Consider the following 14,048-nt stretch of genomic DNA (forward strand, 5'->3'; position numbering starts at 1 on the left):
CTCATCACAAAAAGTGTCAGAGATTTTGCTTATCTAATAAAAGATGAGATAAAGAGAATTGTGCAGTTTGTTCTGAGGTCCATACAAAAACATTAGAATCCGAATTCTTTATCACCACTTCCCCAAATATCATGAACGATAAAGTTTAAGTATTCTTGTTCCAGTTCTCTTTCCATCTACTTCAAAAGTCACTTTGGTGAGGCTTAGTACAGTAATTTGCTGTAAATCTAAGTAATTTGTTAGGAAACAATCGGTTTGTAGAAAATTGTCCAGAAACAATAGAAACTTTAGTAATACTTTCAATCATCTTCTTAAACTGTATTTTAAAAAATCCACAAAACCCCTCATACCTAGTATTTCAGCATCCATTAACCCCACAAAAGAAGTAACAATGTTTGACATTTTCATTTAATTTCTCATTTTGTGCTTTAAAAAATCTTAACAAAAAGAAGCTAAACACAAACACCCTTGTACCTACTTCCTTGAAATGTGACAGGCTTCAAGTGTATATTAAGGTATCTTTGCCTGAATTTTTCATCTAGCTTGGAGTACAGTCCAATCATCAGGTATTGGAATCTTGTCCTGGAAATAGTCTAGGATTTTTCATTTGGTACTTTCATGTAGTTTATCCCCCTTCGTCACAATAAGGGCTAGCAACTTGATTCAGGTCATCATATTTCATTTGAAGTTTAAAATTCATATTTATGGTAATGCTGACTAGAATCTTGGCAGTTCTTTTTAACTGGAATTCCAGGTTGCTGGATTATTGATTTCATGCCCTTATAATTGGACATTGCATGGAGGACTCATAATTAGGGGACAACAAGGTCAGCATTTTGTAATTAGGACAAAACTTCTTATTGTATTTGCATGGTATCGGAGTTTTAGCACTTTTGGGCCCGAGAGATATAGAAGCAGCAGCCAAAATGTGTTTTTTCAAAACGTATCACACTGCCTTCAGAATATTTGTGTAGGAGTTAGTTTTCATAATCAGCACCAAACTGAGTTCACAGTCCTGATTATTCCAAAACTGAATTACCTCATAGCTCCTGTTAGATGGGAAATATATTGTTGCGGCTACTGCTAAATAATTGGGAACTGGAAACACTTGTTGATCAGCTATAAAATATCAGGCTAATAGACCACAGTCTGTATTCTGCCCATTCCTGTTTACGAATGAAATGGAAACAAGATTGAGATTGTTTGTCTTGTAGTGCCTGTCCAAGTTAGCAGAGATTGGTTGGGTCAAGAGCATTGGGAAATTAATCTAGCTACACCCCTTAAAATTAACCCATCTAAGTAAAGGGGCATTTCAAAGAGAACAAGAAGTAAAAGCAGTGGAAACATTAGGTACCGTGTGGAGTGACTTTAAAGAATGCTCATGGTTTACAGAAAGCAGTGGTGAAGTTTAGCCAGTTCTTCCTCTTACCTGGCACGCAGCAAGATGCTGGTCCACCAACTGCTGCATTTGACAGATCTGGGCCTCCGATCCTAGAGACTCTTTAACTTGATCGAGCCACAGCTCCAGCTCAGCAATCTGAGCCTGGCACACATGGAGGACCTGAGCCGGCTCGTTAACCGTGTCCTTGTTTGCCTTTGTGTTGCTCAGTGATCTCCATAAGCACTCGGGAGGGTTGGTGAGTTGGGTGGAAGATTTGCCCTGAAAGAAAGAACAGCCGGATTCTCCAGGATATATGAGACCTAAAGCAGCGAGCATGTGCTCAGGAAGCAGCATGCATTCTCACACTTTGCCAAATGGGACTTTTTTTAAAATATAGGTATATATATATATATATATATATACATTTTAAAAAGGAAAGATAGAAAGAAAAAAAGAAAGAAAAAGTAATCTCAGCCACCAGCAACAACATGTGATCTGGCACAACAGGCTTCTTAGCAACTCATTTGCATTTCCACAGGTAGGGCTGACGAAACAGGAAGCTGGCTGATTCATAGCTTATTATTAAATGCTATCCCACAGGATCTACAGAAAGGTGTTTTTCTAGTGCTTGTCAGAGAAGATTCCAGGCACTGCATTTCAAAGCTGGAACGTAGGCCCCAGAGTAAATATTTACATATTGCTTTTGAACTTTGGTCTCAAAAAGACATTTTATTCTAACATTAAAAACAATAAAACAAAAACCTAACAGAAAAAGGGAAATGTTCTTTCTTCACAAAAGGGAAGGTTGTCAAATAAAGTTTGTAAACAATGTCATTCCACTCTTCCTTCCCCCAAGATTCTTTTAGCATTTTGTGACAAGCAAGTATGCTTAATCCCCTCTTTATTCTACTCTCTCCGCTCCCCACCACCTTTTTTTTTTTTTTTTAAAGCATTTCGGCATTCTCCCAAGTCAGTGTCTTGTGTTTCATGGGTGCAAGAGCTGAAATATTTGTAGCTGGAAAAGTGGATATACAACATTCTTTGAACTTTAAGTCCTGCCTGGGGTCCTTTTTCAGATTCTCTTGCCAGATGAGGGGATCTGGTAGTCATTAGATTTGGGCTTTCTCAGTAGTGGTACTCCTTAGGGCTCCCTCCCTAGATATGTCTGTCATCGGCTGCAGTATTTTTCTCAAGTGCTAAATAATGAACTGTCTTATTTTTCCTAGGCATTCTAAAAAAACTATTTTAGTCCCTTTAGACTTTATACTCTTATTTAACCTCTACTATTTGTTTTAATTAGTGCTATTGTGCATGATATAATTCTATTTTATGATGCTTTTAATAATATAGGACCATGTGCTTTTGGGTAGTTTTTTTTAAAACTGTAAGGAATCATAAATAATGACAGTAATTATTTTGGTTCATCTCCCAGTCAACCAGATATTCAGATTGATTTTGGCATTTTTATCCACCTATTGAATCCTTTCATCATCATTATTATTATATCTTAAGAAAATAAATTACGTTGTTTTAGTTAGTCCACAATGTACTATTGGATCAGATCATATTAGACCAATATACAGAGGATCTGAATATAATTGCTCTGAATATTGTGTAGAAATTGTAATTAACCCAAGTTTTCTCAAGATGCTGGCTAAGGAGGATCATAGCTTGAAGTCAACACATCTAGAAAGCTCCAGGTTGGGGAAAACTCTTTATGATTTATTTACAATTGAATGCAACATATATATCAATAGCTGGACAATATATTTGCTTCTTATAATTTTAGTTTTCCAATATTATGTAGCAAATCATTATATTTCCAAAGAGTAATTTAAATTTTTAACAGTTTAATAGCCATGGACACCTACCTTGGTTGGAATGTCAAGAGAGTCTTCACTGGACATGACCTTTGTGGTATCAGTATCCACCTCCTATAAAGAAAGTGAGAGCTTTTTTTCCCTATGAAGTTGCTCACTACTAAGATTCTAACTTGAAAGTTGCAGCCACCCAAAGTTAGATGTTCAACTACCAATGTAACTGCAAAAGCCACCAAGTAATCTTAAGAAAGGTCTCTGGATCATTCTGAAGCTCATAGGGATGATAAAAACTGCAGGAATATCGTTCACGGATTGTCCCTATTGTGAATTGTTATTAAGTTTTATTGTCCATATTTAGAGTCAGAAAAAAACTATAAATTTCTGCCTATGCACTCCTTCTTGTTCTGATAAAGCATCTCTGGGAAATAAAATAGTTAATAAAAACAATTCACAATTATGGAAAATATTCTGTATATAAAATTAAAGTGCAGACACCAAAAACAGTTGGTACTAGATTTTATTTTAGATGGCTTCTCTAAAGCTACATACAGCCTGCTTCTTTAAGTTAGATATGTGGCAATGGAGATTTTAGCTGAAGATGCCTGCCAGACATTTCAGTCACATTTTGTTTCAAAAGTAACACTTGCAAAAGAGATACAACAACAAGAGCAAGAGCATTTAGACTTTTATACCACTTCATAGTGCCTTATAGCCTTATAGCTAAGTGGTTTACAGAGTCAGCATATTGCCCCCAACAATTTGGGTCCTCATTTTATTGACAATGAAAGGATAGATGGCTGAGTTAACCATGAGCCAGTCAGAATTGAACTCCTGGCAGTACGCAATGAGCCTGTAATATTGCATTCTAACCAGTGTCCCACCACGGTTCTTACAATGAGATACAGATTGCACTGCAACCTCAAATTAAAACTCCCTTCCTCACCGATAGTAGATGCATCCTTTGCATCTACCAAAAATGGAACAGATTTCAATGCATTCATCAAAATGAGATCAACAGGCAAACAATTTACATCTTTCCACAAATATTTCCAAAAGGTTGCAAAATAAAGCAGCAGTTTTTGCTATTACTGAAAGGTTTTTTGCAAACAATCCTTAAGTTCAATTCTGACTATGCTGCTCATTCCCAAAGTTATCAGTATAACTTTGCCAGGACTAACTTGCTCACTTTCACTGCCTCCTTTTATTTCTCTAATAAGACTCAGCTCCATTATACTCCATGGTGTACTTACTTCATTGTGGAATGAATTGTCTTCTGCTTCCTCAACCAAGGAAGGTAAAAAAGCCAGGGAGCCTCGCTTTTTGGGCTGTAGCATGCAGAGAAAGAAACCCCCCAGTTATTACAGCAGCCCTTAAATATGTTCCATCTGACATGTAACAATGCATGCTTCTCAGAAATAATAAGAAATAATCAAATTAAGTAGTTTTGTAGGCATGATCACATATAATGTCATAGGAATCAGTTTATTGTCCAATGTTTTTAGTCCTTCAGTTACAACACATTTTTCAGATCCCTGCACTTGTTTGCTTTATAACTATATTAAGTTGTTCTACATTTTATTTAACATCTATTTTATTTTGACAAAAACACAGGGTGGAAGGGTTGAATGGAACCATGTATGCCATCTATTCCAATTCAACTCTCAAGGGCAGGAATTCCCTCCTGCAAGGTTTCTCTTGGATTACTTAATTAACTAAGTCATAGTTATGTAGTTATGTATATCATAGTCTTTAGTGTTATCTATGGAAATCTATAAAAATATGGGTTTCAGTTTCTTTAAAATAATATGAAATAATTATTCCAGAAAAAATCTTTATTTGTTGATGTTTCATACTACTTATCTCAGAATAACAATGACATAAACTGGTGGTTTAAAATCCCACTGCATTTCTAGCAAAACTTAAATGTAATGGCAATGTATTCCTACTTTAAGGATAAAATATAAATTTAGAAAAATCCTTTTGCAACTGCCTTAAAGGTATTCAGATAATTGTTTAATATAAAACTCTTAATACATATTTTATGAGAAAGTTACCCTTCTTCTCCCAAGTATTTAAGTTAAAGGTTTTATATAATGATGAGGTCTTTCATTTTTATGATTTTCAGCACTGTCACTAGATATATATTCTGATCTTTTCTTTACATAATTCAATTTTTAAAAACCCCAACTATTATATAATCTGTCTCATATCCTGGCTTGGTTCCTTTTTAAAATTTTAAATGTAGTCATATTTAAAATGTAGTCCATATAGCATAGAAAGTTGCAAGATACAATTGGAAGATGCTGAGATGAAAAAATAATTCTGAATACTATTTTCACAATATATTTACACTCTGGAATAATCCCAGTTTGAAAATACTGTAGTATCTCACAGATACATGTACCCAACCCCCATGTATGCATTTTATAGTTTATGAGTTAATGTGGATATTAATACTTTGAATCATCTTATTGCTAATCAAGTTTTCAATGACTTGAATAATTGCCAGAAAAAACCACAACCTGTTATTACTGGCAACCCTTAAATATGGATCAGCTAATACAACCATGAATGATTTTTAATATTTCTAATTGGTTTGTTCATTTGAGTGATTAAAAATAAAGCAGTATGCAGTGAATGGTCTCTATTTAGATTAAAAACTGTCTTTATACTCTGCTAGTAGATAGCAGCCTAAAAGTTGGCTTCCACAATAGGCCAAATTTCACAAAAATTGAGACTGAACTGTGAGTGGCCATAGAACATCAAATGGGGAGTGGCTGAAAAAAGTTATCATTGTTACATTTCAGATATATATTGAATTCCAATTGAGAAATCTGGGCCCTATAATCCCTCCTAATACATATATATATATATACTGGTTTTGGGCAGTATCACTGCATAAAGTAAGGTTTTCATTTCTTTTGAGTTACAGTTTTTAAAAAAAACCTTCATTTTCTAACAAGCTGAAAAGAACTGAAACTCTGTTCATTAGAGTATAATTAGAATATAATTTTTAAATCCAAAATTAATTTCCTCCTAAACGCTGAATTCTGATCTCTAAGGGTTTTTCTTTCTGATTTTCTACAGCAAAGAAACAGTGTTGATCATATATTCACCCCTATCTTTCAGACAATGATGTGGTATATACAAAAGAAAACGCACAACAAAATGACAGCATGACACGCAGGAAGATCTTCCACATGCTCTGAGTAACTGAGGATAAAAACAACAAAAGGATACCTGTTTTGGGTGGCCACTCTGTATCTTTGGAAATTAAAACCGTATTTCTATGAAACCGTTTGAAAGAACTTACCTGCAACTCAACAGCATTTCCATTTTCCTCTGGTGATTCTAAGTCACTGTCCTCAGTTTCTGGCGGTTCTTGATTCTGATGAAGTTCCACCAAGGCATTCTTCATAGCTGATAGAATATCTTCTTTCTGTTGGCATAATAGGGCAATCTGTTGCTTTACTTTTTCCACCTCCTCATCCTGCGGAAAAATAATATTGAGACATGACGTATCTCATAAAAATGGGAACATGAAAGAAAATTGTGAACAGCTTGTGACATCTTACTGTAACATGATCTGCATGATTTTCTTTGGGTGCCTTCTTTGCACTAAAGCATTTCCTTAGCACAGCTGAAAACCAAGCCAAGTGACCCAATACAAAACGTAAAGCCTGCTGGATCTGTATGTAGCCAGCCATATCTTAGAGGGACATTTGGAAACTGAACAGCACTCTGAACAGTTCATAGCTGTCTGCTTGAATTTGGGAGCTGAATTCCAGAAGGGCAAGTGGTCAGGCGTGTGACAGATAGCATCGAGTTTATTCATAATACTATGCAAAGTAGGTTAATTAAGACAGAAGCATCACTCCCTGCTTCTCTGGAAGAGCTTTTTCTTTTCTTAAAACATTTTTCCTATTTCAAGTGGGAAAAACTGGAAAATTAGCAGAAGTGAATTGTTTTTATACAAGACCACAAAAACATATCCTAATAAAATACAGGTAACCCTTCCACTCCTACTCTGTGCTGGCAACCTTGCCAAATATTGTTTGCATAAGGTGGATATCCTTCAACTTAATAAAGGCGTAATTAAATTATCCACTTTAATTAGGGCTGTGTGCTATCCATATTACAGAAAGATTTGCTAGTGTCGGTGTAATTTGAGGATCAAAAGCATTCCCAGTGAGTACAATTCTAGTGGATTGGCAGGATATAGATCTAGCACATAGGTCACATGAACTAATTGTAACTCGTCTTTTCTATTTCTCTCAGCTTCAAAATGTTTGGGCTACTCTTTTTCATTTCAATCTATTATTCCATTTCTTGCTTCTTACAAACTTCAGTATGAAATAACAGGACTAGATTGTGATTCATGCTATTTAATGAATAAAGATATTTGGATTTGCTTGTAGTTGGCCTCCAACTTAGCAGATTGAAGTAAGTTGCCTGGGGCACAGTCTTCTTCAATTATCGATGTTAGGAATATAAGTCACCTAACAGGTATTTGGGTTAGAAATATATAAACCAGGATAAACATTTTAGTACTATATCTTTAAGGGAATGCAAGAGCATGCAATTGGGTGTGGTTTCTCAAACAGCCATAAGATGGAGCCAGAAACCTGGGTTGTTTAGTCTGAGTCTCAGAAGAGAATGTAAGTGTATCTCTGTTTCCTTCTGTTGGAAAGTATTGCCTGTTGCTCCATTTCTTCTAATTGACTGATATTACTGGATTTAATGTAAGTCTGATACTGAACTGTTTCTGACACTGGAATTTGATATTTGGATTATCCCTGGATGAAAACTGACTGATTTAACCTGTGAATGATTTTGGACTGCTTGTTTTGGACTTTGCTTAAACCTTTCTGGAAGTAAAAACCTACATTTACTGTACAGTGTATCTGTGTGCTCTGTGTGTATTATTCAAACACTCCTCTCAAATATGTCTCCCTGTATGTGCTCATTCTCCTAACGGGGAATTACTTCAACAATTGACACTGACTCCTGTGACTCCTGAGGAAGTAGACATAGTCCCACAAACTGTCAGCACAGCAACTTGTTTGTCAAACCCTGGTTCCTTGGCTTTGGGAGGCAGTCAGAGGATGGGATCTTTGAAGGAGCACAAAAGGGTAGGGTGTTCCCCTCTGACCTTGAAGAAGGTAGTGATGCATTTCCTTCTCAAAATACCATTGTGGAATCTGCTATCCTGGATAATTATAATTTAATTTCCAGTTTTCCCTTTGTGGAAAATGTTGTGGAGAAATTGATCAAATGACAGGTATATATACACAGGATCTTGAAGGAAAAGAATAATCTGAACCTGATTCAGTAAGATTTCAGACCAAGGTAAAGCATGAAGTCAATCTTGGTTAGCTTGTCAGTTACTCTGGCAGATTCACAATGGGAATGGTACATCCATCCTTGTGCCCCTTGATCTTTCAGTAGCTTCTGAAACCATCAACCCTGGGTGTTAAGAATGTGGGGAACTATTTTGCAGTGGATCACCTCCTTCTTCAGTGATCATTTCCAGTCAGAGTTGACAGGAGGGAGGAGATTAGGCTTCTGAGTTTGTCATGGCACACACCACTTTCCCCCATTATTGTTTAATATCAACATGAAATTGCTGGGTGAGGTCATGTGTAGTGTATCACATGATACCACACTTTCCTCCACTGCTGTTTAACATCTACATGAAGCTAACTGATGAAGTGAGTTCATCTGTTACCTGGGGTTGGTGTCATTATTACATGATGACAGACAAATATGCATCTCAACTATGGGCTATGCAAATGAAGCTGTCACCATACTAACTCAGTATCTTGAGGGTGTTAAGTGAAGAATATGGAGAACAAAGTTCAGCTCAATCCTTATAAGACTCAATGATTATGGCTGTGATTGTTCGGGCCCCAGATTGAGGATGTAATTTATTTATTCATTTATTAATGTTATATGGCTGCCCATCTCATGATAAGTCATTCTGGTCAGCATCACAACCTAGCAGGGGCATGGATCTAAAGAGGTGTCTGATCTCACAGTCTGAAGGACCTTGTGCACTTCCTCAGGTCCAAAAGGCTCAAACCATTCCCAGATAACTTGGCAAGAGTCCTCTCCAGGTATCTCCTCTAGACCTGCAGCAAAACTGGATCCATCAGGGAAGAATTCCAAGCACTTTTATCTGGACAGTCTTCAAGGTGATGGTCCTCTGGAATAGCATCCTCCAAGAGATATGTATGTATGGATTTTGGAAAGCTCTTATGACCTGGCTCTGTTCTCAGACCTGGGGCTGGCATATTAGTGGCATTTTTTATGGTTATTGTGGTTGCTTTTCTCCAGGCTACTATCCTCTATGATATTATACTCTGTTATGTTTTAATTGTGTTTTGGATGTTCTAAGCCATCCAGTGGGGTAGCTATAATCAATCTAAATAATAATAATTTCATACCTGTATAGCTCAGCAGGGTTCCAATAGTATGGTTCCAAATGACTGTCATGTGTGAATGAGAATATCAGAATTGTGCAAAGATCAGGTCTATGTCCCCCTGTAAAATGGGTTCATGTTCTTTCCCAACATGGAAACTCTAGGTAAGAGGATTTCAGTTCCCCAAATTTGCAGCAATGACTATGCTGAATGGAAATTCTGAGAGTTGGGGTGTCTCAAGTTGTAGAAATTTTAATCAATTCTGTGAGCTGTCCCCAAATTCCAACAAGACTTACCAGCAATTTAACATATGTATGGGTTTCATCAGACATAGTTTTGGTGGATTCCGATTTTTCCAAACTCTATATTCTATTTCAGCAGTTTGAGTTCCATTACAGTAAAAATGATCTATTCTACTTTTCTTAGCTTTTTAAAAAAGTGATTGAGTGCACAATGCTACCTGGCAGATTTTTAATTTATTTTTGCATTGCATTCTCTATAGTTGACTTCTCTGATTAGAAAATGTTCACCTCTTCTGGAGCCACCTTTTTGTTTATACTTTGAGTCTCAATATAATTAAGCTCTGACAAGCTAAAGAAATCTTAAAGCAATTAGCACTTTGGGCGGCACCAGCTAATTCATATGACTAACCCAGAAGAGCATTCCGAAACACCAGTTGAATACACTACGGCAAATCACACGCATGTATTTTCCATAAAGGTTAGGCATAAAAAAGAAAGCATGACATTGTGGATGCATAAATCCACTTGCAACTAAATAAGTAAAACAAACAATAAGAGGTAAGTCTATTCAAAGAGAAGAATACAAGTATGGTTTCTTGTCCAAATCTATCTCCCCAACATATGATTTTAATTTCTAAATGAATGATAATAAAGCATGGATACTAGTGTTAAGATTTGTATTTTGATAAACAGAATCATAAACACTGCATTAATACTTAGTGTTTTGTAGTGAAGGGGGAAACAAATATCATGAGAGGGTCAGAAAAACTTAAATTCATCAAATTTTACCTTGCCAATGTAGACACTGAGGTCAGAAAACTCCAAGAAAGTCAAAATCTGAATGACCATTAAGAAACAGGAAGGTTTCCCCTCTCTCAGGTGAGCTTTTAAAAAGGGGTAGAGGAAACTCCTCTTTGCTTTTCTCTTTTGTCTTTCATCACAATAAGACACCTAGCCTCCTAATATGGCACCATCAGTTAAAAACTGGAGGAAGTAGCCATTTAATGAAATGCAGAGAGAGTTATGATGTAAGAGCTTTTAAAAATGTATGTCATTGATCTATCCCATTTCTTTATACGATATGTTGTTCTACTTGTATGAAATATTCCTGCCTGGAACATTAGCTGAGAGTCAAAGTCCAGAAAAATTATGAAAATTCCTTTCTCCATTTTTTCTTCAACTTTCAGCTCCTTAACCTTACATTACATAATAACACCTTCTTCTGAAGTCTGTAGACATTCTGGCAGGGAATTTAGTCTGCCACATAACTTAGTCATTCTGCTACCTACAGAAAGGCAAGAAGATAGAAAGAAGGAATTTGGCTTGCCTCCTCCTGAGAAAATATGAAGAGAAGAAATATTTTTGAGAAGAGTGATATGGTGACAGCACACAGACAGAACCCCAAGGCCAGAATGTGGGAAGTTGCAATAGTCAGGATTGTGAGTGCAGAATTTAAGGCCTATCACTCGAGTGAGCCAGTAGGGCCAAGCCACATCATCCCTGTGCATGTGTAAGCATGCTCTTTACTACATGTCTGTATATTGAATCAGGGATATGTCATCAAGTTCAGAAAATGATATAATTATACTCTGAGTAGTATGCTACTTAGAGTCCCACTTTGCAAAAAGAACAGAGCCATGAAAGAAAAATACAGAAGTACAGAAATACATTTACAGGTAGTACTTGAGTTACAGACACAATTGAGCTAAACATTTCCATTGCTAAGCAAACAACAGTGAATTTGGCCCATTTTATGACCTCCTTCGCCACTGTTTTTAAGTGAATTACTGCAGTTGTTATGTTAGTAACATGGTTAAGGCTTTCCCATTGACTTTCGCTTGTCAGAAGGTCATAAAAGGTGATCACATGACCCCAGGGCACTGCAACCATCATAAATACATGGCAGTAACTAAGTGTCCAAATTTTCATTATGTGACCATGGGGATGCTGCAATAGTTGTGTGAAAAATGGTCATAAGTCACAATGGAATGATAAACACCTAACAGTTGAGTTGGCAATATATAAACCAGGACAGTTATTTAATACTGTTGTATCTTTAAGAGAATGTTGTAATTGTGATTGGCTGAGGTTCCTCCGACAGCCATAAGATGGAGCCAGAAACCTGGTTTGCTCTCTTCTTGCATTTCCTTGTTGCCTTTTGCCTGATTCTGCTTGGATTGCTGTGAGTCTTGCAAACTGCTAGCAAACTCTGTTTACTGAACTTTGTTTATGATACTGGACTTCGTTTTTGGATTATCCCTGGACTGATTATTTTGAATACTATCTGCTTTAACCGTGTATGATTTGGACTGTTTGTTGGACTTTGTTTACCTGTTTACTGGAAGTAAAACCTACATTTTACTATTCAGTGTATCTGTATGCTGGTTGTGTGTTATTCAACACCACTCTCACTACATTTCCCTGAGTGCACTCATTCTCCTAACGGGGAATACCTCAACAGTTCAGTGCCATCGTAATTTTGAACAGTCACTAAATGAATGGTTGTAAGTCAAGGACTACCTGTAATCATTTATTAGATTTTTCTTCTTTATTATTTTATAAGTAATCCAATGCAGCGAACAAGGGGGGGGCGAGGAGGGAGAGAGAGATGCAGCGAACATGCATAATACTCCCTACATTTTACACATAAAAACAATCTTCTGTGGTGAGTTTAGCTGAGAGAATGATTGACACAATGTCACTCTACCAGCTTCATACCTAAGGCAGGAAGGCAGGACTAGAACTCACTGTTTCCTGGTTCCTAGGCCAGCACCTTAACCACTACACCAAACTGGCTCTCAGTGATAAATTATAGTTATTTCATTTAAATTTAAATATTTCATTGAACTTATTATAGCCGCCCACTCCAACTGACTCTGGGCAATTTATATAATCCAAATTTTCCTAGTTTTTAAATTAAAAAATAATTTAAAGATTATTATTTATGTATTTAATATTGTTATTTTTTTGCCAGGTTAGGAAATAAAATTCAGAACAAATGTAGAAGAGATTCTGGATCCTGTGCCCACTTGCTTCTGGGGAAGCAAGAACATGATTCAATAGACACACGCACACCAAAATAGAGATTCCTATGGTTATTAGAAAGGATCTAATCATGGAAATATAGCAATTTTACCACAGTTGTCTATTGTAAATGAAGCAAGACATACAATATAATTTATAAAGCTCACCTTGAGGAAGGTGTGGTCTTGAACCGGCCACAGATTTTCTGAGGGCAATTCATCTAAATTAGTCTTTGGGAATTGGCTTTGCTTTAGGAAGTCAATTTGCTGCTCGAATTCTTCTATTTCTTTTACAATTGGCTAAAACAAAATTACCAGCAATTACTATGTTTCAAGGTGGATAATGGAACATATATTTTAATACACTATTAATACTCACATTCAGATTCTAATTTCAACTGGAAGTATATATACGTATGAAAATATTTTCCTAGTAAGTGGGAACACTGATTCATTTAATCCAACTACTCCAATAATGATTCTCTGGCTTTCAGAAGATAGAAATAGTGAATATTTGTAGGGGGATTTGTTTTTCTTTATAAAACTTAATTGATAATATATTTTCTGCATTCTTTGACTATCTACTCCTGATTTTCTGCTCCCACATTTTTGCTATTGCTATCTTGAACATGGAGCAAAATAAGGTAGTCCTCATTCAATGACTGCCTTTTGGGGGATTGTTTGCAGTTGTGACCACAATGAAAATATAATTTTGTGACCGGTCCTCATATTTATGACCTTTTAAGGTTTGTAAAGCAAAACAAAGCTGAGGTAAGGTCATAAACACAGCCATGGTTTGACTTGGTGATTGCTTCACTTAATGACCAAGTTGCCAGTCCATATTGTGTGTGCTAAATATGGACTACCTTTATTTAGGTAGAAGAAACAGTAACTCATTAGCTGAGTTCACACAATACTGCACGACCTGGTTAAACAACTGATATATTCTGCCATACTTTGGAGTGATATGTAGAGCAGTCTTAGGAAAACAGTAAACGTGCTTTCCTAAGGCAGTAAACTTATTTTTCTAAAATGCTTAGTAGTAAACAAGCAGTAAAAAGATGTTGCTCTGCTTGTAGGGGAACCATGCAAATACATTCAAGTTGATTGTTATTGGAGCTTATAATTATTTCTATTTTAATTTTTGCATCATTTGGAAG

At 36.2% G+C, this 14,048-nt stretch overlaps 1 protein-coding gene across 12 annotated transcripts in view; it reads right to left on the reverse strand.

Moving 5' to 3' along the window:
• SYNE2 (spectrin repeat containing nuclear envelope protein 2) overlaps positions 1–14,048 on the reverse strand; it is a 238,090-nt gene that overhangs the window by 100,767 nt on the left and 123,275 nt on the right. For 11 of the 12 annotated variants that reach the window (XM_087952300.1, XM_087952299.1, XM_087952298.1 and 8 more), the window contains 5 exons: positions 13,057–13,188; positions 6,515–6,691; positions 4,452–4,526; positions 3,253–3,315; positions 1,430–1,660 (listed from right to left, as the gene is read on the reverse strand). In XM_087952300.1, the coding sequence (XP_087808426.1) occupies positions 1,430–1,660; positions 3,253–3,315; positions 4,452–4,526; positions 6,515–6,691; positions 13,057–13,188 (678 nt within the window). The remainder of the gene's footprint in view (positions 1–1,429; positions 1,661–3,252; positions 3,316–4,451; positions 4,527–6,514; positions 6,692–13,056; positions 13,189–14,048) is intronic. The other variant, XM_087952301.1, reaches the window with a different exon arrangement.

Source organism: Notechis scutatus, chromosome 1, assembly GCF_049901735.1.
Source record: "Notechis scutatus isolate UNSWTSFEM ecotype Mainland chromosome 1, rNotScu1.2, whole genome shotgun sequence".
Lineage (NCBI taxonomy): Eukaryota > Metazoa > Chordata > Lepidosauria > Squamata > Elapidae > Notechis > Notechis scutatus.